General features: G+C 40.4%; 1 protein-coding gene across 8 annotated transcripts in view; it reads left to right on the forward strand.

Annotated features, from left to right (window-relative positions):
• Window positions 1-26,977, forward strand: part of RBMS1 (RNA binding motif single stranded interacting protein 1) — a 218,441-nt gene that overhangs the window by 187,227 nt on the left and 4,237 nt on the right. For 5 of the 8 annotated variants that reach the window (XM_019457525.2, XM_019457523.2, XM_019457565.2 and 2 more), the window contains exons 5-13: window positions 1,127-1,284; window positions 3,493-3,572; window positions 16,988-17,103; window positions 17,998-18,047; window positions 18,174-18,267; window positions 20,759-20,806; window positions 21,691-21,741; window positions 24,655-24,765; window positions 25,870-25,950. In XM_019457525.2, coding sequence (XP_019313070.1) covers window positions 1,127-1,284; window positions 3,493-3,572; window positions 16,988-17,103; window positions 17,998-18,047; window positions 18,174-18,267; window positions 20,759-20,806; window positions 21,691-21,741; window positions 24,655-24,765; window positions 25,870-25,950 — 789 coding nt within the window. The remainder of the gene's footprint in view (window positions 1-1,126; window positions 1,285-3,492; window positions 3,573-16,987; window positions 17,104-17,997; window positions 18,048-18,173; window positions 18,268-20,758; window positions 20,807-21,690; window positions 21,742-24,654; window positions 24,766-25,869; window positions 25,951-26,977) is intronic. The other 3 variants (XM_019457530.2, XM_019457545.2, XM_019457560.2) reach the window with 3 other exon arrangements.

Genomic DNA, 26,977 nt, shown 5'->3' on the forward strand with positions numbered 1-26,977 from the left:
CCTAATGCTAAAATATCAATGAATGACTACTAAAAGTGCTCATTAAAGAAAAATCATAAGCCTGCATAGTTCAGTGTGTAAAGATACACTTGGTTAGTAAGATCAAAGGAAAGCCTGATTTAAAATTAAATTAAAATTCCAATCTTACAGTTGCAGAAGTGATCCTGCAGAAGTGATTAGAAGTGATTCTAACGTGGTCAGAAAATATTCCAGTTGTCATATAAGCTTTTTCTCTGATGATTTAACACTGGGCTCTTAGTAAATATACCTAGTAGTTACTGGTTCTCAGAAAATTCAGTTGCCTATCTTTGGTTTCAGCTGATTCTGTCTGAGCAAAGGAAAGGTGAGTGGGAAATGATCTGATTATTGCTCCTTAAACATCATATGCATATGAATTACCTGGAAATCCTGTTAAAATGCAGCTTCTGATTCTGTGGGCCTGGGAGGGTGCCTGAGATTCTGCACCCTCCCTTCCCCCATTTACTCTTGAGTTCACCTTTATGCAGATTCTAAAGTTTGCTCTGCCTAGAGTTTATCATTTTATATGTCTTTGAGTTTACTTGTCTTTGTGAATTTACGGGCTCTCCTTTCCCCGTTGGTGATCACAACTCAAAAGTAAGTAGTAAGGACCCTGCCATGGAGCAGAGGAAGGGGATTGAGATAAAGCCCCAGTGGACTTTAGATGCCTTGGTTCAGAATCCGTTATCTGTTTCTGGATTGAATTATTCACAGTATTACCCTTGTGTGCAATAGTGTGCCTGAAATGGGCTCCTAAAAATAGTAGTGGAGGAGAGGTTGGTTATTTTTGGGAGCGCTGCAAACAGCTGAGAGTGTGGTTCAATGAGGGCTTCCTCTCCAGCTCCGCAGTGCATGCCAGCAATTCCACCCCCAAATCCGCTAAGAACGACGCAGTGGAATCATGTCCGACCTGCACAGATTGTCCAAGCTTCAGACACTGTTTTCAAGTGTCCAAGGTGACCTGGGTGTTCTGTAGCTCCCATGCTCTCTCTAGGTAGCACTCTAAAAGGACCTGAGCAGAGAGAGTGGCTCAAGAAAAGTAAGTGTGTTAACGTAAATACTTCAACTTCAGTTCGACATTAACGGACAATTCTCTGTTCTGTTTTAGCAACAGGAACAAGATCCTACTAACCTATATATTTCTAATTTGCCACTGTCCATGGATGAGCAAGAACTTGAAACTATGCTCAAGCCATTTGGACAAGTTATTTCTACAAGGATACTACGTGATTCCAGTGGTACGAGTCGTGGTGTTGGCTTTGCTAGGTAAGCACGCTGCTGTGTCTTTATCATGCCAGTGACAATAGCTCTGCTAAGTTTCCTGCAAAATAAAAGTCGAGCCAAAAGAGAAGAGGCAGGGTTATGGGAGCCAGCTCTACTATGAATGTAAATGTGTAAGTTTTGGTTAGTAGTTTTTCCAGATCTTTTGGGAGTTCATTAGGATTCTTGAACTGGAGGACACTAAATATTCGGTGACTCAGGGCAAGGAAATACCACATGAGCAATAGTTTTGAAAATATGTGTCCTTAATGTTTTGATTAATTAGACCAGGATGCCTATAACTTCTTAAAAGTAACAATCATAGGCTCCTAGATTTCATAAATAAATTGGTATGGCTTTTTCTTATTAGATGGAAATTTGATTCATCATAAAGTCAATGGATTAGATTATTTCAAACATTCAGAAAGTAAGACAATGATTGGACACCTGTCTAACCACAAATTGCTACAGCAGTTGTAACATTTTACAGTTTTGCTTCAGATTAGTTTTTTTTTTTTTTTTTAAGAAATATGTTACAGATATATCTAAAAGTGCTTTCACTTCTAGCTTTTTTTAAAGTTTATTTATTTATTTTGAAAGAGAGAGTAGGAGCAGAATAGGGAAGGCAGAGGAGAGAGGGGGAGAGAGAGAATCCCAAGCAGGCTCCCACGCTATCAGCGCAGAAGTCTGAAGCAGGGCTCAATCTCACAAACCTGAGATCGTGACCTGAGCTGAAATCCTGAGTCGGACGCTTAACCGACTGAGCCACCCAGGGGCCCCTTACAGCTTATTTTCATACCTTCCTCCCCAGAAAGGATACTTCAGTGTATTGGTTAATTTGGTTTCCAACAGAAAAATCTTAAACAGAAGGAGCTTTGATTTTTGACATAGTTCTAATTTGAAAGCCCATGCACGAAAACTGATTTTACATTATTTAGGAACCTATTCATACTGTGCAGGAACACATAACATCTATATCTTTCAATGTGTTGACTTTTATTTTAGAAGAAAAACTGCTGGCATTTTACTTTCATATGCAGTATCCTATTTGGTGACCATCATGTCTCCCGTAGACCTGTGAAATCAACACAAACAGCATTGTTTACTATTTTCCATGTAAGAAAATGGAGTCAAAGAAGAAATGTTTGCATTTTCACCAGACTTCCAAGCACTGGTCTGGGACTCGGTTCTTCTGGTTTTTAGCTAACAGCTCTTTCTGTTCAGCCAGATAATTGTAAAACAAAACTAAAATTTCTACAGGTGGAAACTCACCAAAACTTGCATTTCCAGTGTACCCTTCATTGCTTCAAAGGTCCAAGGGAAACAGTGAAAAGCTCAGCACCATCTAAAAACCCTTACCTCTGTGGGTGTTCGGAAAGCAGATCAAGCCGTTTCAGTTTTGTATCCAAAGATGGAACCCAATTAAATTCTATTGCTTTTTAAAACTGTTACTACCCATTAAAACCAAGATGTAACTCTCTGGGTAATCAGGAGTGTAGTGCATTTTGAACAGATTATTCAGTGTTTCTTCCATTTAAAAAAAAAATAATAATAATAATAATGTAATTTCCCTGAAATGTTTCTCAAACGTTTTTAGCCACCTGCAGATGTAGAATAAATTGTGAAGTTAGGCTCCATCCTCTGCTCATTCTCTGAAGCCAGGGTGACAAAGAAGGTACATAACTGACTTTGCTGACTTAATTTTAAACCTAAAGCTAACGTAAAACCATACAAGGAGTGTCCTGTGATTTTCACTCATTCTTATCATGACTTTTGAGTCTGTCCTTTTGTGACTATATAAAAGGAAAGGTCATCAAATGACTAATATTCTGGCAGCAATAATAAATACAATCGTATTTTGAGCTGGCATTTCTGTTTTAATTCAATATCATGACCAAGAAAGACTATTGTGTATCGATTGCCAGTTTTCCAACAAGTAAAAAAACTGACACATTTGATGTGCTTGATATTAAACTCTCTGGGTATAATGTATTTCTTTTATGATTCAGAAAGTACTCTGTGGAGACCAGTTTCTATTTTATGACAGAAGTACACATATAACAATTAGATAAAAGAATAAACCCACTTTTTCTTCTTCACATTTTTGCTAGGTTTCATTTGTATCTAGTAAACCTGTAAGAGTGCTCACATGCACAAAACCAAATGACAACTAAGAGATCTCTAAACGTGTGTTTTATTTTTATGGATGAATAGGATGGAATCAACAGAAAAGTGCGAAGCCGTTATTGGTCATTTTAATGGAAAATTCATTAAGACACCACCTGGAGTTTCTGGTATGTTGTTTATCTAAAATTTTATCAGTAGTTTTTTATGTAATGTCTCTATAATTTTAGCACATGATGTATCAAGAACCACATACTCTCACTTAGCTCTTAAAACTTATTTCTTTGATCCTACAAATAAGACTTAAAAATGTGTCTCTTCCAGACATTGGGTGTTTCAGTATGAATGGAAGCCATCCCAGTAGGACAGAGGGTCTGACTTGTAGAAGCCCCTCCTTCTCTGGTAGACAGGCCATCCTGTAACTCCCCATCTTACCACTATCATCCTCAGTAAATCTTGTGTCCTGCAGTCCTGTCCGTTGAGGGCCGAGGTACTTTCCATCTTCCTGCCTTTCTTGTGGAAGGTTTCAGCATGTGTCACCGTGCACCCCTTATGGAGCCCGGACCTCAGTCCCTACAGCCCTTCTGTCCAGTCCATTCTAACCACCTCCTCCCAGCTCTCTGCCTTGTGTTGTCATGACCAAGAATACCACACCTCACGAGCTTTTCACTCCAAGATCGCTCTCATTCTAGCTCCCACTAAACCTGATCCAAAATACAGAGGGATCTTTCTTTACCACTTTTCCATCCCTGCCAAACCTCATCTCCGTTCTTGAGTGCTAAAACCATTTCTTTAACAGTATTGTGACTTCTCTTGTACCCGTACCTTGGTCACACCTGCTTTGCAGAATGCTAAACCTGGATTAATTCTACAATAGGCCGCCTCCTCTGCCTCTACTAAATCCAGGCGGGTAAATGTTGTCTTCAGCATGACCAGACCCCCAGCATCATTGGTCCTCATTCAGTTTTCTCATCCTTCCCTGGCTGCAGTCTCCACCCGCCTGCTCGGTTCTTCCTTAACCCCCTGTCAACTCTGAGCAGATGACTTTGCTTCTTACTTGATGAGTAAAATTGAGATCACAGGTGGAAACATCATCAACTTCCTGCCTCTTCCCAACAAGGACCACCTCCATCCCCATTCTTAACTCCTTCCTTCCCTGAAGTCTCAAAAAACAGGGGGTCCCAAGCTGTGGCCTTGATCGCGTCCCATCAGGACCTTGCTCTGCCAGTTATCCCCTCCCTCTCTTATAATTTCAAAGTCTTTTGCCTTTATTTTTTTTTCCAAAAAAACACAAAAACCTTTATTTTCAATTTGTAACATCTCTGGCATGACTAATTGGTAGAGAAGTTGAGAAAATGCACAAATAATACTAGGAACAAAAATTGTGACCATTACTACAACAGGCCTTTTTTTAAATCACAGAATACAGAGAACAAAACTATGAACTATGCCAATACGTTTTAAATTTGAAATAGTTTCCCGGAAAAATCTATCCATTTATCCATTTGTGTTTGAGATCATTCACGTGTCTTTGATCTTGAAACTAAATTAAGCTAAGCACTGTGTTCCTCTCTAGCTTTTTTCTCACATAAACCTTTTAAGAGTGTAGTCCCCATTTCTGCCTTACATTCATACCTCAGCCCTCCCCAACCTGACTTCTTCTCCTTGTGTCTTGCGTGGTAAACTGTCCATATTAGTCTGCTGGCTGCTGTGACAAAGTACCACAAGCTGGGTGGCTTAGACAGGAGGAATGTGTTGTCTCAGTTCTGGATGCTGAAAGTGCAAGGTCAAGGTGTTGGCAGGGAGGGAGGGGTCTCCCTCCATCCTTGGCTGGTAGATGAGCATCTTCTCCCTGTGTTTCTTCATGCCTTCTTCCCCCTGTGCATGTCTGTCTCCATGTCCAAGTTTCCCCTTTTTTACAAGGATACCAGTCATTCAATCAGGACCCACTCTTTTTAACCATAAAGACTCTATTTGTAAATAAGAGTTCTGTCATTATGAGTTACCAAGGGTTAGGATGCCAGCCTTTTTGGGGGGCGGGAGCCATGAGAACACAATTCAGCCCTTAACACTTAGCTCCTGACTATCCAATTTGGAGGCTTCTCTATCTTTGTGATGCTGTCTGTCTGCTATACTTGATGCTGCTGGTCCATTACTCATCCTTTGACGTGTCCTCCTTTGACGTCTCTTTCACCCATCTCTCTGTTTTCCTCCCATCTTGTGTTACTTCCTTCTCTTTTTTGTGGGCTTGTTTCTTCTATCTAAACCCTAATTGTTGCTATTTCCCCAAATTCCACAGTTCTAATAGACGTCATGCATTCTCAAGGTTTCAGCTGGTATGTACATTCAGAAGCACTCATCTCCCACCCTGGCTTTTCCCCTGAGCTTCAGGCTGCCTGGTCTCAGTCACCACACGTTCACTGTCTCCAAAGAGGAACGAGCCCCCTTTCCCGTCTAATCCTGCTCTTCTTCATTTAGCCATTTCTCAGTGAGTGGAACTGGTACCCAGCCAGGCACTCAAGCCAGAAACTCAGGGTCGAGTCACCTTGGGCTCTGCCTTCCGCACCATCCGTCATCTCTCACGTACAAAGCCATTCAAGTCCTTACTTTTTTTTCTCTTGATAACTTCTAGAACCTACCCTCTCCCCTCCATCCCTCCCACCTCAACCTAGTTTAACCCCTTCTCTGTCACCAAGGCCATTACAGCAGGCTTCTAATTGCCTGCCTGATAGCTAGCCTTTCCTTTCCCAGATACCCTCCCTGCCTGCGGCCACCGAGTTTGATGAAATAAAGGCCTCTGTGTCATTTTATGGCAAAAAGCCCCCTTCTCCCTTCCAGGCTCTTAGAATGTCACTGAAGGCCAGAGGTGAAAGGGCTCTTGCCTACTTCTTGAGCCCTCTCTCTGTTCTCTGCCTTACCATGTACCGTCCTCCCGGGCCAAACTACAGATGTATTCCAAACATGCCATGCTGCCCTCTTCCTCTCTGCTTTCTCTCATATGGTCTCCAAGTTAGTTCCCTCCAGTTCCCTTTAACCTGGCTCTCCAACCCTCACCCTTCAGGCCTGTGTTCAAATCTTGCCTCCTCATGTGAGAGCCTCCCCTGTTCAGTTGGGTTGTCCTCTGTGTCCCCTTAATATGTTTAAATGTGTCAGTTGACTAAACCAGAAGCTCCTTGAAGGCAGAAACTTTTCTCATCTTCCTGTTTTCATCCCGGCACAGTACATCAGCCATATGTTTGTTGGTTTTGTATCAATTTCACTGTACTGTTCACCAAGACAATACTACATGTTCACACGCTCGTGTGCTAACGGCCGACCACCAACTGGAAGACGTTTCCATTTTACCCCATACACTAGGCTGTGCATGTGTAACTGGTGTTGAGTATTTATTCTGCTGTAGCCCCAGTATTCCATGCTTCACTGGGTGGCTGGTAGTGGTGATTAGAGATTTACTTTAATTCTCTGTATCTAGTTAAGTCTCACTTCGTGGAAGAACCTATTTGTAAGTACATGTGATACCACAGACCGCACTTCATCTTGGCATGCTAAAACCCAACAGCACACAGTTTGCAGGGTTGCCTGTGGACTTGAAGTGCCTGAGGGCACAAGTTTGGAGCGTGCAATAAAAAGACCTGGAATACACTATTCCAGGGAACTCAACCTTGTGAAGGAGCTTCCTTTTTGTTTTTTAAGTTCGTTTTGTTTTCCATCAACAGCACTTGAGTTGAAAGAAAATAAAAAGCGATGTTTTTACCCTCCAACCAAGTAAAGACAAGAGAGAAATTTAATATGTGGGAGCTTTCTGTAAAGCCTACCCCGCAGGGCCTTCTGAGGTTACCACGTGTGCACAGCCGACTCCTGGTGTTTTCCTCACTTCCCCATGTCATCAGTGTCAGGACCCCATGCTCTTAGTCCCTCTGAAGGGCTGCTCATCCACCCACCAGTGACCACTTTACTTTCTCAGTTCATTTTTACGTACAACAAAGAAAGTTCGAGAAGGAAGAATACCCCTGCACACAATTGTTTTGCTATTGTGTGAGTCTGAGATGAGATAAGATCTACCAGTTTCCTGAATGAAGTAGATCTCAGGGTGTCACAGATCGAGATTGGACTTCATGGTTGTATGATTTAAACTGTTTTCTTTGAAGTGGGTTTAAAGACTATTGGTCATACCTATTCAAGGAAAAAAAGACCTTGATTTCCAAACCACATGTAAATGATTGTAGGAGTCTCTGTACCTTTGCAACTAGTAGAGAATAGTTTCTTCTAAGTTGTGCCAGGTGTCACCTGGGGGGTAAGAAACAGATTCCTTCTGCTTCCAGAGAATCATTGCTGGGGGGGTGCAGTCAAGTCACTCTCTCTGTTCTGAATCAGAACTTGATTTTGTGCCATTTTCTAACGTTTCCTGATTTTTTTCTATGTATTAGTTCCCAACTAGACTGCAAGTTCTTTGGCAGCAGGGGCTGTTTTATTTTTAATTTTGTGCTAGGCACAGAAAGCCTGTGCATCGCCCTATAACAGCAGAGGTTACCAAGTGGTTTCCAAGAGCATTTTTTCACGTAGGGCTCGCTCATCACAGTAATCATGGCTATTTTGAGGGTTTCTCTGAATACTTCTTTGCATGTAAACGAGTTTGAACTGCCTTTAGGCAGGAGTTTGAAATGTATAATGTGGGCCTTGGAAGGATAGTTCCAGTCAACTCAACTTTTCCCCAAAACAAGTCCCAAGTGGATTTGAGAGCCACAGCAGAATTTGAAGCAGTTTTGAACTTCTCTGGATTTTTCCCCTTTTTTCGTACACATAATACGAAAATTTTCTTTGACTACCAGTCTGTTTATTAGATACTGCTCTCTCAAATTGCCTAAATGGCTACTGCATACCATGGGTTTCTCCAAGGAATGCATATATTATTTTCAGTAGAGCCAGATGAAAAACAAAAATATTGTCAGGCAAGGGTAAATTGAATGAGCCTCCACTTTAATGTCTAAATAATGTAGGCTCATTGCTAGGCAGACATAACGTCTCATAAATACAGTCAGAGGATGGTTTAATCAGTGATGCAAGTTGTTGAGCCGGCATAAGCAGAATTACCCAGGATGGTTTCTGTCAGAGTACTCAGATTCTTGCACAACTGGCAATTTGCCTGTGACATTGGAGCCAAGCAAGTACAGAAAAGAAACCCACGTTAGATGCATTCCCCAAAAGACACTATGAAAATTAACAAACTGAACAGTGAACTCATCTTAACTGTAGTGGTCTTAAGAAAGTCTCTAGGTGGCTAAGCAGGAGGTCAGATCTGCACATAAATTGTCACTTATCACGTGCCACCCACTCTTCTGCCAGCTCTTTTCATACCAGAGTGATGTGGCTGAATTCCCCGCGCCAGACATATTCCACCCTGTCCTGGGGGCATGTGCATAATGTAGTACGTGTTCATAGCTCTGTGAAAATCCACATCAGGATTTTCAATGCAACCTATTTTCTGAAATTGCTTCTTAAAAATCTTGTGCTTTGGTGCCTGATGTTACCATATATTTTGTTTTTTAAGTTTATTTATTTATTTTGAGAGAGAGAGAATCCCAAGCAGACTCCACACTGTCAGTGCAGAGCCTGATGCGGGGCTCAAACTCAGAGAACCATGAGATGGTGACCTGACTGAAAACCTAGAGTCAGTTGCTTAACTGACTGAGCCACCCAGGTGGCCCTGATGTTACCATATTTCCAAAGAGGCTTTATCTTCCAGCAAACTTTCTTAAATACACATAATAGTTTGTGTTGGAAAAAAATTACTGATAAGGCCATCCCCTCTATCCTTCCCCATCCAGTCTCTTGTTTTCCCCTGAAAATGTTGAAGCATTGTCCTTTTATTTGGATTTGTCTTGATTTCTATCTTGGTTTTGAGTGCTAGCTGGTTTGCAGTACATCAGATTTGCGTGGAAGGTTCCGAACCGGGGTTAAAGAACCAATGACTGCTTTGTCAGACAATCCAGGTGAATTTCACAGAGGTTTGAAATAACTTAATACTTACTTGATAAAAATTCTGTTACGGGGAAATCATATGGTGGTGGTTTCCCACACAGTGAATGTTAGAAACAAGGGATGGGGAGTTTTCGTTAGTTAGACCAGATGTTCAGATTAGGAGACATGCCCCAGGCAACAACACTGTCACTCATGGTCATGATTCAGGGTTTTGTCTAAAAAATGCTCTTCCTGTACCTGCCTGGAAGAGAGTACAGTCTCTGAGAAGACTAATGAATGCACGTTGGCATGTTAGCTGAAACTATCCTAGAGTGCTTGCTCCGTGCCTTCTGTTTTTGCCTACGCATACACACACACACACACACACACACACACACACACACACACACACACACACACACACACACACGGACAAAGTCCACATATATGTTCAGTGCTGCAGGATGCAGTGTGATTACTCATCTTTCTTTCTGGACCTCTCCATGATGTTATCGGAGTCTGAATACGTTCCTGTGCGCTAAGGGCGAAGAATTTTAAAAGAGAAAAATGTGTCTAGCCCTGGATATGTGAGTCATTATATTCTCGGTATTGTGTTGGCATCGTTCTGCCACAGCCCGAAGCTTCGTCTGTCATGGAAGGGCTCCAGTGAAGTACATAACTGCTGGCCAGCTCTGTCCAAAGACCTCAGCTTGTTTTACATCTGTTTCTGTGTTATTCTGACTTTTCAGACTGGGTATATGCCCAGCAGGGCTTGCTCTTACCCACATTTCATAAGTCTCTGTCTATAGGTGATATTATTTAGGCATTGCTCTTACCCACATTTCATAAGTCTCTGTCTATAGGTGATATTATTTGGGCATTGTCCTATGCCAGGAGGCAGAAAGGTAATGTTTAGAGGAAAAATTACGACTCTAACGAAAAGGCTAGAAATCTGTCACGGGTTTTTATTGCCTATTTTGTTCCTTGAATGTTTGTCTTAAGCTATTGTTACTCTGTAAAAACAGAAAATGTTGACAGCTCTGGACAAAAGAAACCCTTGAAGACATGTGTGATGCTCCTGGTAGTAGCTTTAGGACAATGTGATCACACCCCTGGGATTGCGATGTGTTCCTGTCTCCCTTACCCAGTGTGTACATAGAGCAGAGTCTGAATATGTGTATTGTCAAGACGGCCGTTCCAAGGGCTGTGCTCTTAGGAAGAACAATCACTGCCGTGAAACTGCTGGAATACTCCTGGGTGGCCCGTGGGGAGAGGGCTGTCTTACAGCTCCAAACGCAAACTCATTCTCTACTGTGGAGGGGAAGTCTAGCTTTTAAAAAGTAACAAGGGATCTCAACTGGAAATGTGCCACTGTTTCAGCCTCAGATGCTTGGCGTGCCATGCCAGGCCGGTGATGGGGCTCCATCGATCATACCCAGCCTACAGCAGATCCCTCAGATCAGTTTTATATACCTTTTCGCTATCAGGTTCTGCCAGGGAGGAACAATAAATAGCAGAGTAAAATTTTATTAAAGCATAAGGACCTTGGGTGGGAAGTGTAAGTGTTACTGTGAAACAGTTTTCTGAAAGGCATTTGCCAGTAACTTCATCCTTAACTCCAACTTGAACATTTCTTCATTGTATGTGAAGCCAAGGCGGCAACCCCTGGCCAGCTTGTTAAAATCTCACAAAAATCAAAGTCCACGGAAAACAGGCCAGTCTCTAAAAATGTTTCTAACATTAATAAACCAGAAGTCCCTCTCCTGAGAACTTGTTTTAAGAATTCAAAGGCGAGAGGAAGAGTCGTAATTCAAACATTTGACTTCCTCCTGTCATCATAGTATGATAACAATAGCTACTGTGCATTGAGCTGTTCTGAGCATTTTGTATGTTAATTGTAACAATCCTCTGAAATAACTACAATTACTATCCCCATTCCACAGAGTATGAAACCTCAGACATTGAATAACTTGCCTGGAGTCACTAAGTGACAAATGGCAAAGCCAAAATTCAAACCAGGGAGACTAGTCTGGAGCCAGTGTTACCATACAGCCTGACCACCATTTTAGCAGTCGGCACTAATGCGGTTAAAGAGAGAAATAAGATACACACACAGATGTTCATATAGTGTTAGTTACAACAACAAAGAAACTGTACATAAACCCATTTCAAAATGAACCTTATGTAGCCACTTAAAAAAAAAAAAAAAAAAGATTCCATAATAAGGGAAAGGTCCACAATGAAAACGGTAGGAGAAAAAGACTTACCGTTGCAAATATGAAAAGTTTAGACTGAGAAAAGCAGTAAATATAGAATAGTAAAATATTTAACTTGGAGTGATGTGGAAGGATTACATTTTTATTTTTTATTTAACCTGACTTTAATGTTGTTAAATCATTATTTTACTGATAGGTAAAGCTGAGTGGGAGATGGAACCACTCTACAAGGGTCAGGAATGTGGGAGAGAACCTAACAAAATAGGCATAGGAGGACATGCATCTACGGAGAGAGGCTGTCGCTCTGTGTGGTGCTTAGACAGGACAGCAGGGTTTGGTTAGAAACAAAGAGGAAGCTAGGCAGGAAGTGATGACGTGCACACAAAAAATGGATAATATGTATTAGATCCCTACGTCGAAATTTTTAAAGGAAGAGCCCCAGATAGTTCCTTGCGTGTTGCTAGTTGAGGAATTTTGAAAGTAGGCAGTGTTATCAGAAAGAAAGCTAATTACAGTTGCTGAGTGGGCTGGTTTTCCACAACCGATGGAAAAGCTTCTATCGAGGGCAGTTCACGTTTTACAGAATGTTGATTAGGATAAATACTGCTTAACTAGAAAAATGGGAGTTTGGAAGTAGCAGTTTCTCCAGCTGTTAGAACACAGTGAGGAAAAGGTCCACTCTGTTACAAATGACAGACAACTCTAATTCTCTGAGCCACTGGATTGGGTAGGTGAGGAAGACTTCTAGGAGGTCAAATTATGAGCCACAGTGCTTAGTCAAAGCAGGCATACCAGAAGTGATTTTTAGTGTGGATGTCAAGGGAAGACATTTTAGCCTAAATAGTTACAGAGTTTGAGCTTCAGAAGATAGGTAAGCAAACTGTTTGGTAGAGATGGGCAGTGAATCAGCAAGGGCATCGCCCATAGAGCTCATTGTCCCTTACGATGGGACCAGATTGTTCGTGCCACAAAATCAGGCATTCATAAAAGGTCATCCCAGCTCACAAGGCCCTGTGGAGGGCGCATTGGAGAATCCTACAATGCAGTCACTTTAGATGGCTCTGAAGAGGTGCCAGAAAATATCAGGTAAGTGTTTGCGTTTGTGGCATCATCTCTGGAAGGTTATATACTACAATGGTCAAGCTTTTGGAATTACATGTTCCTGTTGGTTCTGATAAATAAGTAACTTTTCTGTCTTGGATAGTAAGAGAATTTGACCTTCTCTTACACCCTTTGAGGCACACCCTTTACAAACCCAAAATATGGTGATTAATTAAATTCGGCTAAGAATTCTCTGCATATTTGGCAAAATCAATCGAGTATGGCTAATTTGATAGAATTTTTATATCACTTTAATACAGGAATATATCTTAGGTCACAAATCATTTGTTAGGACTCTTACCAATTACTGTTTTGCATAATAGGATAAAATATTGCTAATTTAGAAAATTGACCATGTAAAAGATATGGGGTGACTGTTACATATGAATATTTTTGAGGTGATATGCCCAAATCTACCTGTTAATCATGGTCATATTGCTAGTATTCATGGCACTTCCTTTTCTGCACGTCAGTCCTCCTCAATATCTCCCTTCTGAAAAGAACAGCCAAGCAGGCCACCGGAAGGATCTGATGTGTAGAACAATCTGACATCCCCTGGCATCTCTCAGTATTCAACCTGGAAACTGTGTATTAGGCTTCAAAACACAAATGCTAGAGACTTCTGTTCTGGCTTGAAGTAAGACACAGGATATGCTAATCAAATAAGGGTCTCTCATTTTGCAACAGTCTCCCACACACTTAAAAATAAGTGAGCCATGACACAGATCTGGGTGTATTTGTTTGCTTTCAATTCAGAAATCTAACTGAAATCTTCTAACCCTTGCTCAGCTTCATGCTAACATAAATATCTTAAAGAAATCTTCACATAGTTGCTTTCCTGGAGCACACGGTACAATTCATGTAATAAATAAGATCTCAAGAACGCAGAGGGATAACCTGCTTTTCATAATGTCACCCAGGCACATGAAGCAGCCACTGTAAAAGAAATAACAGCCATTTCAGTATCAGAAGTATCTCGCTTCTGGGTGGCATTTTTATTAAAAAACGGACATCTCTCAAAACAATATTAATGGCTAAATGGGTTTTCATAAGACTCTGTGCACTCTCGTTCCCATTAGATTGCCAGAGCTGTGTGAGATAAGACCCTATTTTAGCCACAATTGTATTCCTTGTTCTTAACACTATACCTTACACATAGTAGGCACTCAATAAGTTCCAACTGCTAAACAGACCAAAGAGAATTTTTAACAGAGGAAAGAAGCTGTTAGAATTTTATTTTGCCTCACATGGAATCCTGGGACACTCCCATTTCCCTAAAACAGGGAGCCAACAACTATGTTTAAAAAAAAAAAAAAAAAATCTGTCATTTCTGCTGGTTGTAATTCTTTAAAATAAGAAATTTGCTTTCCAACAATATGGGATACTTGCCAGTATCAAACTGTTTAAACTACTTACCTTTTTGCTTTTGGAGGGAGAAAAATATCCTAATGACATTACCACATCATATAGTAAACATAATTCATTGTTGAAAGATTCAACTACATCCTATTCCGTTTCATTTTGAATGATATATTTGCAAACGTGTCATTGCTTACCTGATGTTTACCTCATCGACTTTTACCGCATCATTAGATGTTTTTAGCAGGCTTTATTGTTGCATGAGATTGCTTTTTTTTTTTTTTTTTCTTTTGGCAGAGCATAGTCTAGAAGAATGAAAATGTATTGACAGCATCTTACCACAGATAGGGACACTTGGCCTTTGAGCAAATGTAGAGCTTTGGTGCTCCCAGGGATTGCTGCCTAAATACTTTTGTTCACACCTGACTACTTAGGAAGCCCAGAGTGAATTTCTAGAATGTGTCCAACTTGGTTGCCTTCTTTCTCTGGAAGAAATGATGCTCATGAAGGAAAATGGTCCATTTGCATTATTCAGTGTGCCAGGTTAAAATCTTTTTTGGAAAACTCTTAAATCTCTGTCTAGGAGCTAGCTGGTCTTTATAATGCCTCTAGATAAAAGGGTGTCCTCAAAGTGAAGTCCCACAAAGGGCTAGCACTGCAGAGTTTATTCTACTCACTTGCCCTACAAGATTATGGGGAGTAAAAATTCTAAAACATCATTGGAGGAAACATTCGATGCCAGAAGGACTTTTAGATCTGTGAAGAATGAGATTGTGCTTCTGAGCTGTCTGTTTGCCCTTAGACTTCAAGGTGAGACATCCCCACGTGTGGCAGAAGGAAAATCCTAACTTTCAGGCAGGTTTGCCCTTTATCCCTTCCTTCTACTCGAAAGCAGTGTTCTCCTGGCCCTTGTTTCCACCTGTTGCCAAACGCGTGGTTATAGAATTAAAAACATCATCACCTATGAGAAAGCCCTCTTGCTCCTTTGTATCCACTTACTTTACCTTCTGAGATTGTTGGTGGGTATAGAAATTTCCAAAAGTCAGTACATTTTTTTTGAAAAGACAGAGTAATTCATCTGCAGTCTAGGATTTGGCCCCAGTCGGGTCTTCCTTCACACCCATTTGTCTTAAATGGAAGTTCCCTGTTCAGGAAAGCCTGAGGCCTGGGGGTGGAGTCAGAAGGTAAACAGTGGTAGGGCCAAGATTCCCTGGTATTCTCCCCAAACACCTCACAGTGTTGTTCTCAACTTCTGGTTCCCGTAGTACAGCTGCCTTTCAGAAGTGAGCCCACATTCCAGCCTGTCCCTCTGGACTGGTTCACACCGGGGAGAGGAGGAAGCCATACCAGATGACAGCCTAGATCCCTCACTGAGAAGGAATTACAGTTGGGTTTTTTGTTGTGTTTTGTTTTTTTGGCAGAGAAGTGTTGAGAGGCACTCTTGCTTCCACCCTGTCATTAGTGGGTGGGTAACAGTGATATAAAATAAGAGATGAATTAGGATAATAAGAGGCAAAGGAGAAAGGAGTAAATTTTCCATAAGTAATATTTTTCTCTTCCTGGTTATTTAACTTTGAAACAGAACTTGAAAGTAGTAATCAGAGTTCTGTAGTAGACAAAGGACAGAATGTGAGAACCAGACAGGAAGGTATGATTGCCTTTATTACATTAACCAGAAACATATCGATATATGCACAACTTTCAGGAATATACTACTATTTTCATTGTGGAAAAGCAAAGAAAATGAAAAGTCATGGGTAGACTACTATGCCGTCACCTCCCCCCCACCTTTTTTTTTCTTTTAAGCTAATGAATACTTATCCCTGTGTGATAGTTTCTGAATCTTTTGCTTTTCTACGTTCATTTCTTGAGTTGTTCTTTGGATCATTCTATGATGTGGATATACAGTAAAGCAACCCCAAGAGGGATGATTAAAGGAACAGAAAAAAAACTTTAAATAGCTTGGGTAGGTGTTTTTGCGTTTCTTACAACAGCTGTCTTCAAGGCTGTACTTCACAAATAAATATATGAGACCTGTTTTTATTCATCCATTGGTTCAACCAAGGTGCCATGCATGCCTACAACATGACAGATACTTGGGCACTGGGGATACAGTGATGAAGAAATAAGTGTCACCGCTCCCCAGGGGGCTTACATTCCAGAGGGGGAAACAGACCCCAAACAAATCACCACACTTCCAAGTTGTTATAAATGCTAGGTATAAAAATACAAATAAAAATTTAAAATTTTTTTAAAAATATAATATGAGCTGTAGTATAAAGGGGAACTTGTTTTCTCCTGGGGGAATTGAAGGCCTCTCTGAAGAATGAATGATGAGTTGCTAAGGGAGCATTTTTAATTTGGGGGTGGGGGGAGGTGATACAATGTTATTTGCATTTGGAGATTCATCAACAGAATTGAAAACAAGTGGGTCTGCACGTAAACAAGTATAAAAGTGAATGAAAAGATTGCTTTGGTTCCTTAGAATAAATGTGTTCATCACTCTGTGGTTTGAAAATAATAACTAATATATTTTCTTTACTATCTTTTTCACCAGCGGATAATCATATAAGGGTCTGCGTAAACCTTTGGCTTAAAGTGTTCTATCAATTCCCTTATGGCACCTGCCACAGCTTCTATTGAAGGGATAAAAATGGGGGTGCCTGAGTGGCTCAGTCGGTTAAGCGTCGACTTTGGCTCAGGTCATGATCTCATGGTTTGTGGGTTCAAGCCCCACATCGGGCTCTGTGCTGACAGCTCAGAGCCTGGAGCCTGCTTCAGATTCTGTGTCTCCCTCTCTCTCTCTGCCCCTCCCCTGCTCATGCTGTCTCTCTCACTCTCTCAAAAATAAATAAACATTCAAAAAAAATTTAAAGAAAAAAAGTTGAATTACATTTTGTCACGCACACACATACAATTTTGTTTTCTGTTTTTTGTCCCCATTCATTCAGCTCCTACAGAACCTTTATTGTGTAAGTTTGCGGATGGAGGACAGAAGAAGAGGCAGAACCCAAACAAATACATCCCTAATGGAAGACCATGGCATAGAGAAGGAGAGGTGAGACTTGTAAGTCCCTTCTTGAGACTTCAGTGTGGGTGTGTAATCATGAGAGCCTACTTGACTGGGTACACATGCAGCATCTTGACTTGGCCGCTGTACTTCTGAAATAGGTGCCAGCATTCAGGCTTTATGATGCAGATGATGTCCCATTAAAACTCTTCCCAGTGAAAATGGTGCTAAGAGAGTGATGACTCTCCAGATGGACAGAGAGATGGTGGGTACAGTTAATGGTTCCCAGTTAGCTGCATATCAAGTAAAAGAAAATTTTAAATTGCTCCGAAGAAATGGAACAACTGTTTGGTATTTTTTTAACGTCATGGTCTCTTCAAGGTTTACATTTATAATTATTCAGAAATTATCCCAAGTAACATTATTAAAACAGTGTATTTGTCGTTGAGTTTTTTGCCTAATTCTTTTGAGTAATGTTCTTTAAAAAAAAAAAAAAAAAGACAATAAAAATATTGGATGTCCATTTCTCCATATTTATTTTCAATGAATTTTTTTTGAGTAACCTACTAGTTCAAGAATGTCTAAGGAGGTGCCATCCAGTAGAAATGTTAGAGTCTTCAGAGACTCAGACTCAGAGAAATGTTTAGAGTCTTCACTGTCCAGTGATAACCACGAGCCACATGTGGCTATTTGAGCACTTGAGATATAGCCACTGTGCTGGAGAGACGCCATGTTTCAATAACTGCGTGCAACTAATAACTACCAAACGAGACTGTGCAGGTGTAGAGCTGAATGCTCATATTGAGTTTATGTTTGCCTAAAGGAAACTCTCACTTTTATCAAATGCTAGTAAACTATCTCTATTTTATGTTGCCATGACCTAAGAAATGGAATTTGTAAACCTTGCCCTTGCGGTGAGTGATTCTTTTTTTTTTTTTTTCTTTCCCATAGGCTGGAATGACACTTACGTATGACCCAACCACAGCTGCTATACAAAACGGGTATGTCATTAAGATCAATGCATAATGGCTTGAGGGAAAATGTGAAGGTGGAAGATATCAGACATTTGTTCCGGGAATTATTCTTTTTAAAGGATTACTTAATAAAGGCTTTTGTGTTTGTTCTAGATTTTATCCTTCACCATACAGTATTGCTACAAACCGAATGATCACTCAAACTTCTCTCACACCCTATATTGCATCTCCTGTATCTGCCTACCAGGTTTGTACCTTTAGGATTCATCAAGAGTATGACAACTTGCCGGCTGTGAATCACTGCTGCGTTTTTATGTGTCTTAAAATTTTAAACACTTATAATGAAATTTAAGTCCAATGTTATGCAGCTTGGATAGCCAATTTAGAATAAGCTGCTTTTTATTTGACAGAGAGACTTACTTTTATGTAAGAGAATATAAAACAAGAGAAAATGGTTATCAGCTGTCAGTCCTTGAAATCATAGCATTTTAGAATTGGGACGAACCCACATACTTCCTCCACAGCGGGCTTTGCTGTTGGACACCACGTGTCCCAGAAGTTGAAACTTAAAAAACGTTGACGTTACGTAAAATACAGAATAGGTGTGCACCGTTGCCTTTGTTTATTCCTCAGCAGGAACTAAGAAAAGAGCAAGTGAACATGCTAATGAGTAAAGATGTGTCTCCATCAGGTAACATTAAATGAGCAATGCAATGAGATTCGCAGCAAAAAAAAAAAAAAAAAAAAAAAAAAGGAGGTGACTCCCTGTTTAAACAGGTTATTTTGAGGAGGCTTTATCTTAAATTCCCAACTTAGCACCGAGATCTCATGAAGTACCTTGTTCTGTGATTTGGTTTTATTGCAGGGTTACCTCCTATTCGCCATGAACCCGGTGGTGTTCATTTCTCCTCCTATAGCAGAGTACCTCTAACAGGGTTACCGCCTTGGTCCAGACAGAAACATAACAACAGTTCAATACAGACACGTGGGAATATAGTTCTCTCTTTTGTTGACTGTTGAGATCCTGTGTGACTAAACTTTTGTGTATTCTTGTTTGTTTGTTTGTTTTTTAAACAATTGAATTAGATGTTGTAGCCCTGATTTCTGGGGTTAGGGAACTACAATATCTAATAACTGTGTTATTTTATTTCTGTAAGCCTCAGTTTCCTCATCTTTAAAATGGGGATAATAATAGTTTCTTTCTCATAGGCTTGGTATGAGGACTAAATAATGTAAAGAGCTCAGTACAGTACCTGGTGTATCCTGAGCAGTCACTACATGTTAGCCGTGATTATCATCATCATCGTTAATACATACACAGGATTAGCGGGCTGATGAGAGTATATTCATTATACTTTTTAAAATAATGGATTGGTCAACATAAGCAATATCATTAAGGTGGTTCTGTCTGAAAACATAAAAGTAGCTTCGAATAATAAAGAGAAGTGGTTAAGTGCACTGAAACTGAAGTTTTAATGGAGCATTCGTAGCTTCCCTCAGCTTTTAGGTCTTCTTTCTGCCTTTTCCTGAGTTCTCACTCATTTTTTCTTTTATCTGTCTGGGTTTTCAATGTTACTTGGGCTGGTCCTTCAATCTGCTGGGCATGGTATTTGCTGATTTCATGCCTCTTTCATTATTTTGGACATAAAATTTTTCTATTTTCCCTTACTCTAGAAGCCTCAGTGACATCTGCTGTAATGTGTTTTCCCTAATTAACAATTCCCTAATGAAAGGTAGTTCTGTTTAAAAATCCGAACTTGGAAACCTCTGCCATTTATATAGATCATTAAAACTAGGGACAAGTAAGCTTATTCTCGGGTAAATGATTGTGCATATTGATTTGAATTGTGCTGCTATAACTATTTCAGCTACTAATGCATGTCCCTACCACCTTTTTCCCTCTTTACTGTAAGCAGTGAGCATTACGGCCACAGAATTGTTTCATAGAATAGAAAAAAGAAATTAGGAGACCTAACTGTGGAAACAGCATTCCATTTCAAAGGCCTGATTTCTTCTCCTGGGCATTCTGTGTTTCCCTAAGATGCATGTGGAATTGCATTCCATTTGCCACTTAGTGCTGTAACCTGTAAAACTGAGGTTCTTAACCCCATAAATTCAGGGACACAGTGGGGTCAGCAGATGAGCTTCAAGTAGTCTGAGATTCCCTTAAATCGTTTGCAAAATGTTGCTTGTGTGTATGCAGTTAGTTGGCGGGGTTGGGGGGGGCGGGCGGTGGGCGGGAGACAGAGTTCTATTTCTTTCATCAGGTTTTCAGAGGGAGCCATGACCCAAAGGAGGGGAGAACCAATGGTGAAGAATTCAAAGAACATAGATTATTATTCCCATTTTATAGTTAGGGAAAATTGAGGAAAAGAAATTGACAGGAGCTCGTTTGCTGCTTCAGAAAGAAAATTGGATTAGGTGTTATAGCTCCCTAACCCCATAATGCTGTAAGCTGTTAGATTATTAGGACCACTGAAAGCATACAAAAATGAGAGCATCTTGCCCCAATTGGGGGCTACAGGGAGCTGCTCTCCTCCCCACAATTTATTCAGTGAAGGCCTCGCACTCGTGTTGGAGTGGGCCTTTCTCCACTAAACCACCATATGCTTATACAATTGGATTTGAGAAATTGGCATCTGCAGGAAACCACCAGTAGTACCCCAGTGGGGAAAGACTGCAGTCCAGATAACTGAAATGTTAACAAGGCAGAAGCACTTAACTTTGGTCTGCCTTAGGTGGCAAAGGAAACCAGAGAAAACAAGTATCGGGGCTCTGCTATCAAGGTAAATCACAATACATTCTTCCCCCCATGACTTTCCCCCATATCCTCTCTATAGAACCTTTGAAGTTAACAGTAGGGGATAAGATACAGGAGGGTTTTGTTGCTAAGAATTAGAGACTGAAACTTAATTTTTTAACAGTTGTGTAGCCTCAGTAACGCTCTGGGCATCAAGAAATGGACTGATATTTTTTTCTCTGGAGTGGCAGACTGCACAGGCTTTCTTTCCTGCCATGGAACCTGACTCTCATGGCTTATTCCTCAACCCAGAGGGTCTACTGTGCAGGTGCCCTTTTGACTGTACATGTCAAGATGTAGTTACTGGAGTTTAATTTCCTAAATCTGACTTTCAGATTTTTATTTTCCACACTAACTAGAAATTGTTGACCACCAGACAAGATTCCTGAAACCTAATGTCCTGGTATCAAAGAGGGATTGAATTCCGTTATTCTTTTTAAATAAGCACATACTTTAAGGATTAGTTTGTAATGAGATGTGCTGGAATTAATTCTCATTCATCTGCATTCCAAAAGTGCCTAGGTCTTAACACTTTCACGATTTGAGTTGTTTACTTGTTTATCTCCTTGCTTAGACAATAAATTGCTTAAGGGTGGGGCCCATATGTTCTTTGCCTTTTTCTCTTTGATGCCTGGTACTCAGTTAATACTTCTTGAATGGGCACGTGGAACTTGGTTTTAAATAATCATTTCATCCTATTCAGAGTGACCAGTTTGCCAAGAACTCTAACTGCCTTGATCTTTTTAATCATTGATAGTATTGCTTCCTTATTTTCCTCCTGTAGATTTTAACATGATTAAAAGATCTCTAGAGAAGTCGCTAGCATTCCAATGAAAATCAATGTTTCTTTCAAAATCCTCCCTTTTCCAGGTGCAAAGTCCTTCTTGGATGCAACCTCAACCATATATCCTACAGCACCCTGTAAGTTTTTCACCTTCATGGCCTTGTGGTTTGCAACATTTAGAAACCCATTCTCTGGGTTAAAACCTTTTGCCAAAGATGGTATGGGATTTGGGATATGTTAAGCATGGCATATGCGAATGTACAAGTTCAGTATAAAGCGTCCACTCGCCCTTGACTTAAAACAAATTGGTACTTGACATCAAATTAAATTTGCAATGGTAAGAACTTAAAATGTATCATATTTGAAGCAGGGTACCATTTTCTTCTTTATACCAGTTCTATAGAGGACCACCCAATTGAATTTTAAAATTTTGAAGTTTTAAAATTACTGTTTTTAACAGTAGTTGGGATGAAACAGTTCACTTTTTTTTTTTAATTGCATTCTGTTTAATGCAGGTATAAAGCGTTACAAATTAAGCTAGAGATTTTTATCAGTGTTACTTTAGCCTCTCTGTAGAAATTATAAATACGGAAACAGTAACACTTTCTTTGATAAATGTGATTTCTTAGTGGCGTGAGCATTTGTTATATTTATGTGCATATTACATTTTTTAATTGAGTTACACTAAGTGTATTTATGTGTTTTTCAAAGATACATAAAATCCAGTTTGTTGAATTAAAACATGCCTTTTAAAAGTTGAAAAATGGGGACACCTGGGTAGCTCACTGGGTTAAGTGTCCGACTGCTGATTTCACCTCAGGTCATGATCTCACAGTTTGGGAGATCGAGCACCGCATTGGGCTCTGCCCTGACAGATGTTTCATGGAGCCTAATTGGGATCGTCTCTCCCTCCCTCCCTCCCTCTCTCTCTCTCTCTCTCCCTCTCCCTCGTCCCCCAAAATAAATAAATAAAAATTAAAAAAATAAGTAAATAACAGTTGAAAAATAAAAGCGGAGAACAGAATCACCAAAAAAAGCTAACAGCACCCAACACAGTGGCCTATATGCTTGTCATAAGAAGGCTACAAATTTGGCCCTCTGCTTTTAGTCACTAAGGCAAAATGGGAATTCTGATAAGCAGAACAATTCATGGTACTTGTAAGATAATAACAGATCCGTTGTTTAGGAAAAGCAAACCATTGTTGGCCATAAGAGGAGGTAGGAATTTCTCTCAGGACAGCTCCTGAAGGATAGCATGCAATATGAGACCATGTGTATGAAACAGTAATCCAAGGACATGTTCTAAATCGGAAGTTGCTGAGATGACTTTGAAGAAGTAGAGAAAACAAGTTTCGCTGATAACACAGGAGATGAGCTCTCCAATGACACGTGTGTGTGTCTATATAAACACGCACACATATTTGTCTCTGTGTGCACAGTCCTGGACAGTAGCTCCTACCGATGAATGAGAAAAGGGGGCAGGAAATTCCTTCAGCATATTCTGGGCTTCTGAATCATTTCCATGTTCCCACATACTTTTTGGTGATGCACACCAAAAATTTAAAAAGAAATTTTCTATGACATGCAGTAACAACAAACAGTTTCTGACACACATCTATATCTTTTTTGGGCAACTTTTGGAGACAAAGCCTACACATATCTTAGTTTAACATCTTAGAGGAGACAGTGGTAGTGTGTGCAGAAGGTTCCTATCTGCCTTTCCCTACCCAGTTTAGACTGCCTGCAACCAGAATTAAAGTGCCCACATACCAGTCTCTGCCTTATTTGTGCTCTAATTATCAATAAATAACAGCGTATTTATTGAAGGGGTAGATCAGTTGCAATGATACCAAAAATGTGACATTAATGTTGGTAGGATGTGTCAGAATAACTGCATTCTCAGGTAATTGGGTGATTGCAGAAGTGAGAGGAATGATGTAATCCATAAGAATATCACATAGGATAAATTAGAGAAAATGCAGAAATGGATTTAACTGCATTTTGGTTTAGACAATCAGTGTATCATTATGCAATCATTAAAAATGATGATGGGGCACCTGGGTGGCTCAGTCGGTTGGGTGTCCGACTTCGGCTCAGGGCATGATCTCACAGCTTGTGAGTTCAGGCCCCGTGTCAGGCTCTGTGCTGACAGCTCAGAGCCTGGAGCCTGCTTCGGGTTCTGTGTCTCCCTCTCTCTCTCTCTACTCTCCTCTGCTCATGCTCTGTCTCTCTCTGTCTCAAGAATAAATAAACATAAAAAAAAAAATTTAAAAATGATGATAATGATGGCTATGCACTAAGTTAGGTAAATATTTATAATAGAATGTTACATTCAAAGCAAAAACCTAGGATATGAAATTGTTTATTGTGTATTAGGGAGAGGCTGGGTTATGGGCAATACTTTTTTTGTTCACCACCCCACCCCATTTAATCGTATTTAATTTTATGTTTAATGCCCAGAATTTTTTCAAATGAAAGCAAAGAACCTGAAATTGGAGTATTAATCATATCTGGATCTGCTTCCCTCCCTTGGTGCCAAATTGTAGCTCAAAGTTCTGAGAAACAGAGTGAATGAAGAATGTGATCTTGATCCTAACAGCCTGATGTTGAGTCAAGTGACTGTCCAGAACATTTTCACACAAAGACACCGTATGATATGTGTGCTGTTTTGTGGCTGCATAGAACATCAGCTGTCATTTAGTTTTTAAAAAATTAAGGAAGCATTTTTGTAGCCTTATCCAGCCAAAAATAGTTTGCATTTCCTACTACAGCTCCTCCTGCTGGACTGGCCTGCTTTACAGCTGAGCAAAAGGAAAGGGGAAGATGTTCAATGCAGTGATTTCAGTGAAATGAATGCTCTTAAGAAAGTTTTAGGAAGCATTAGCTAGAAGATTTTTAGGCAATTGTTAAGGAAACCGTTTGCAAGTGTGAGAGGTTATTTTTGCTTCACATCTCAACAGACTAGGGCATTTCCTTTGCAAAAGGAATGACAGAATCTTCATTCCTTCCTTGAGTTTATCTTACACTGTTCTTGTCTCCCGACTCCCTAGGGGGCCGTGTTAACTCCCTCAATGGAGCACACCATGTCACTACAGCCTGCATCTATGATCAGCCCTCTGGCCCAGCAGATGAGTCATCTGTCACTAGGCAGCACCGGAACAGTAGGTGGCAAATTAATATCCTATGTCTCAGCAAAGGGAGGGGGGTAAATTAATGCAGCCTGTGTCTTATCTATCAATTACAGGCTCTGTGACATCAAAGGTTATGTCCGAGCCCTTCTCACCGCCCCCCAACATTGCCTTCCACATGATTAATTGATGAACTAAATGTCTGTCCTTTGGGTAGCTCTCCTTTACCAGAATCTGGCAACCACACTTGACCACATATAGCCCTAATCACTGGTGTCATTCATTCATACTGCAGACCTGGTCTCATGAAGCAAAAGATGAAGGTGGTACTTGGTGATAAAGGCAGGAGATTGTTCCTCACTTCTTCTTTTATGAAATTTGGAGGCACTGTATTAGAGTCTTAGTATTGACTTACTTCTCCGAAGCCCAGGGGACTTAGTTGGGTACTGAGGTTGAGCTGGTACCAGATGAACTTTCGGGGTTGATATGTATCAACATAGCATTTAGACGGTAAGATGGACAAAGGCTTTTAATTCAGACCATATCGATGGTGGCAGAAAAGAACAAAGGGAGGTATGTTTTCCTTGCTTACATTCAAAACCAGCAGCAGCTTCTTGTGAAGGCTCAGCCAGGTTCGTACACATTGAGATCAACAAGAAAGCTTTGCGGCCTTTGGAAAAGGATGATTGTCAGCATCAGGAAACCAAGGGTCCATTTCCTGTTCTGCAGTGAACACATCATTTACTCCTTAGGTCTCCACCTATGGAAATAACTCTATAGATACTAGTTCAGGGGGCTGCTGGAAAGTAATGAAGTCGTTTGAGATGAGATCTTCTAAAATTGCACATTAGTGATATTGAATTATTGAGAATGAGAAGCCCTAGTGATCTTCATGTATGTATTTCTTTGTTAGGAAATCCAAAGACAGGTGGGAATTTTAGTTTGGCAAATTCAGGAAGTAGAAAACATTCATTTTGCCTTCCATACGACATACTTACTAATTAAACTTTGCGGTGGCTTGTTTAAATTTCTTCTTTGAGAGTTTCAAATACTTGACATCCCATCTCAAAATTTCCCAAGCACTCAGAATTTTGCATGGCTTCTCATTTCCCATCCTGACCGTATTCTCCTTTTCAGTACATGCCTGCGACGTCAGCTATGCAAGGAGCTTATTTGCCACAGTATACACATGTGCAGACAACGGCGGTTCCCGTTGAGGTTGGTACAGACCCTCCAGTGGCCATTCTGGCAATGAGTAGCTTTAGAAACAGGTAAATTAGGGGCGCATGGGGGGTTCAATCGGTTGAGCGTCCAACTTCGGCTCAGGTCACTATCTCGTGGTTCGTGGGTTCAAGCCCTGCGTCGGGCTCTGTGCTGACAGCTCAGCCTGGAGTCTGCTTCAGATTCTGTGTCTCCCTCTCTCTCTGCCCACTGACTCTCTGTCTATCTCAAAAATAAACATTCAAAACAGTTAAAAAAAAAAAAGAAACGGGTAAATTAGATAGGACTCAAAGATCCATCAGAAGTCAAACATTTGCATAAAGAATTGAGTTTAGAGGGCGTGTATAGCTAGGATTATTTTCAACTGTGAAAGATAATTCTATGCATACCGATTAGTGTAGCAACATCCAGGCCACACACACCCCAAAACTCCCAGAAATATTTTCCCAAGGTTGTAGCACATTTCATACCCTTCAGGAATCTATCTTGTGTCCTGTAAAGTGATACTTACAGGCAAATTAAGATAAAGCTGAAGGGGTGCCTGGGTGGCTCAGTCGGTTAAGCATCTGACTTCGGCTCGGGTCATGATCTTACAGTTCGTGAGTTCGAGCCCCACATCAGGCTCTGTGCTGACAGCTCAGAGTCTGGAGCCTGCTTTGTATTCTGTGTCTCCTTCTCTGTCTGCCCCTCCCCTGCTTGTGCACTGCCTCTCTCTGATTCTCAAAAATAAATTTAAAACGTTAAAAAAAAAAAAAAGATAAAGCTAAAGATTACAATCCTAGTACCAAAGATTGTCAATAATAATAACTACAAGAAGTAGTCAATTGCAAGTAAGATATTTCAGATGTTTTAGAATCATAATAGGGATGAGGAACAAACCATCCCTTTTTTTTAACAGAGGCTGTTAGTATAGCTAAATAACTCTTAGTTTTTATTCTAGAAGATACCGATATGATAATGATCATGGAAGAAGACTGACACTTGAATTACGATTGAACAAAACATAGCATTTTTCTGCACAGTA

The sequence above is a fragment of the Panthera pardus genome, unplaced genomic scaffold (assembly GCF_024362965.1).
Source record: "Panthera pardus isolate Hobbes unplaced genomic scaffold, ASM2436296v1 HiC_scaffold_10, whole genome shotgun sequence".
NCBI classification, from domain to species: Eukaryota; Metazoa; Chordata; class Mammalia; order Carnivora; family Felidae; genus Panthera; species Panthera pardus.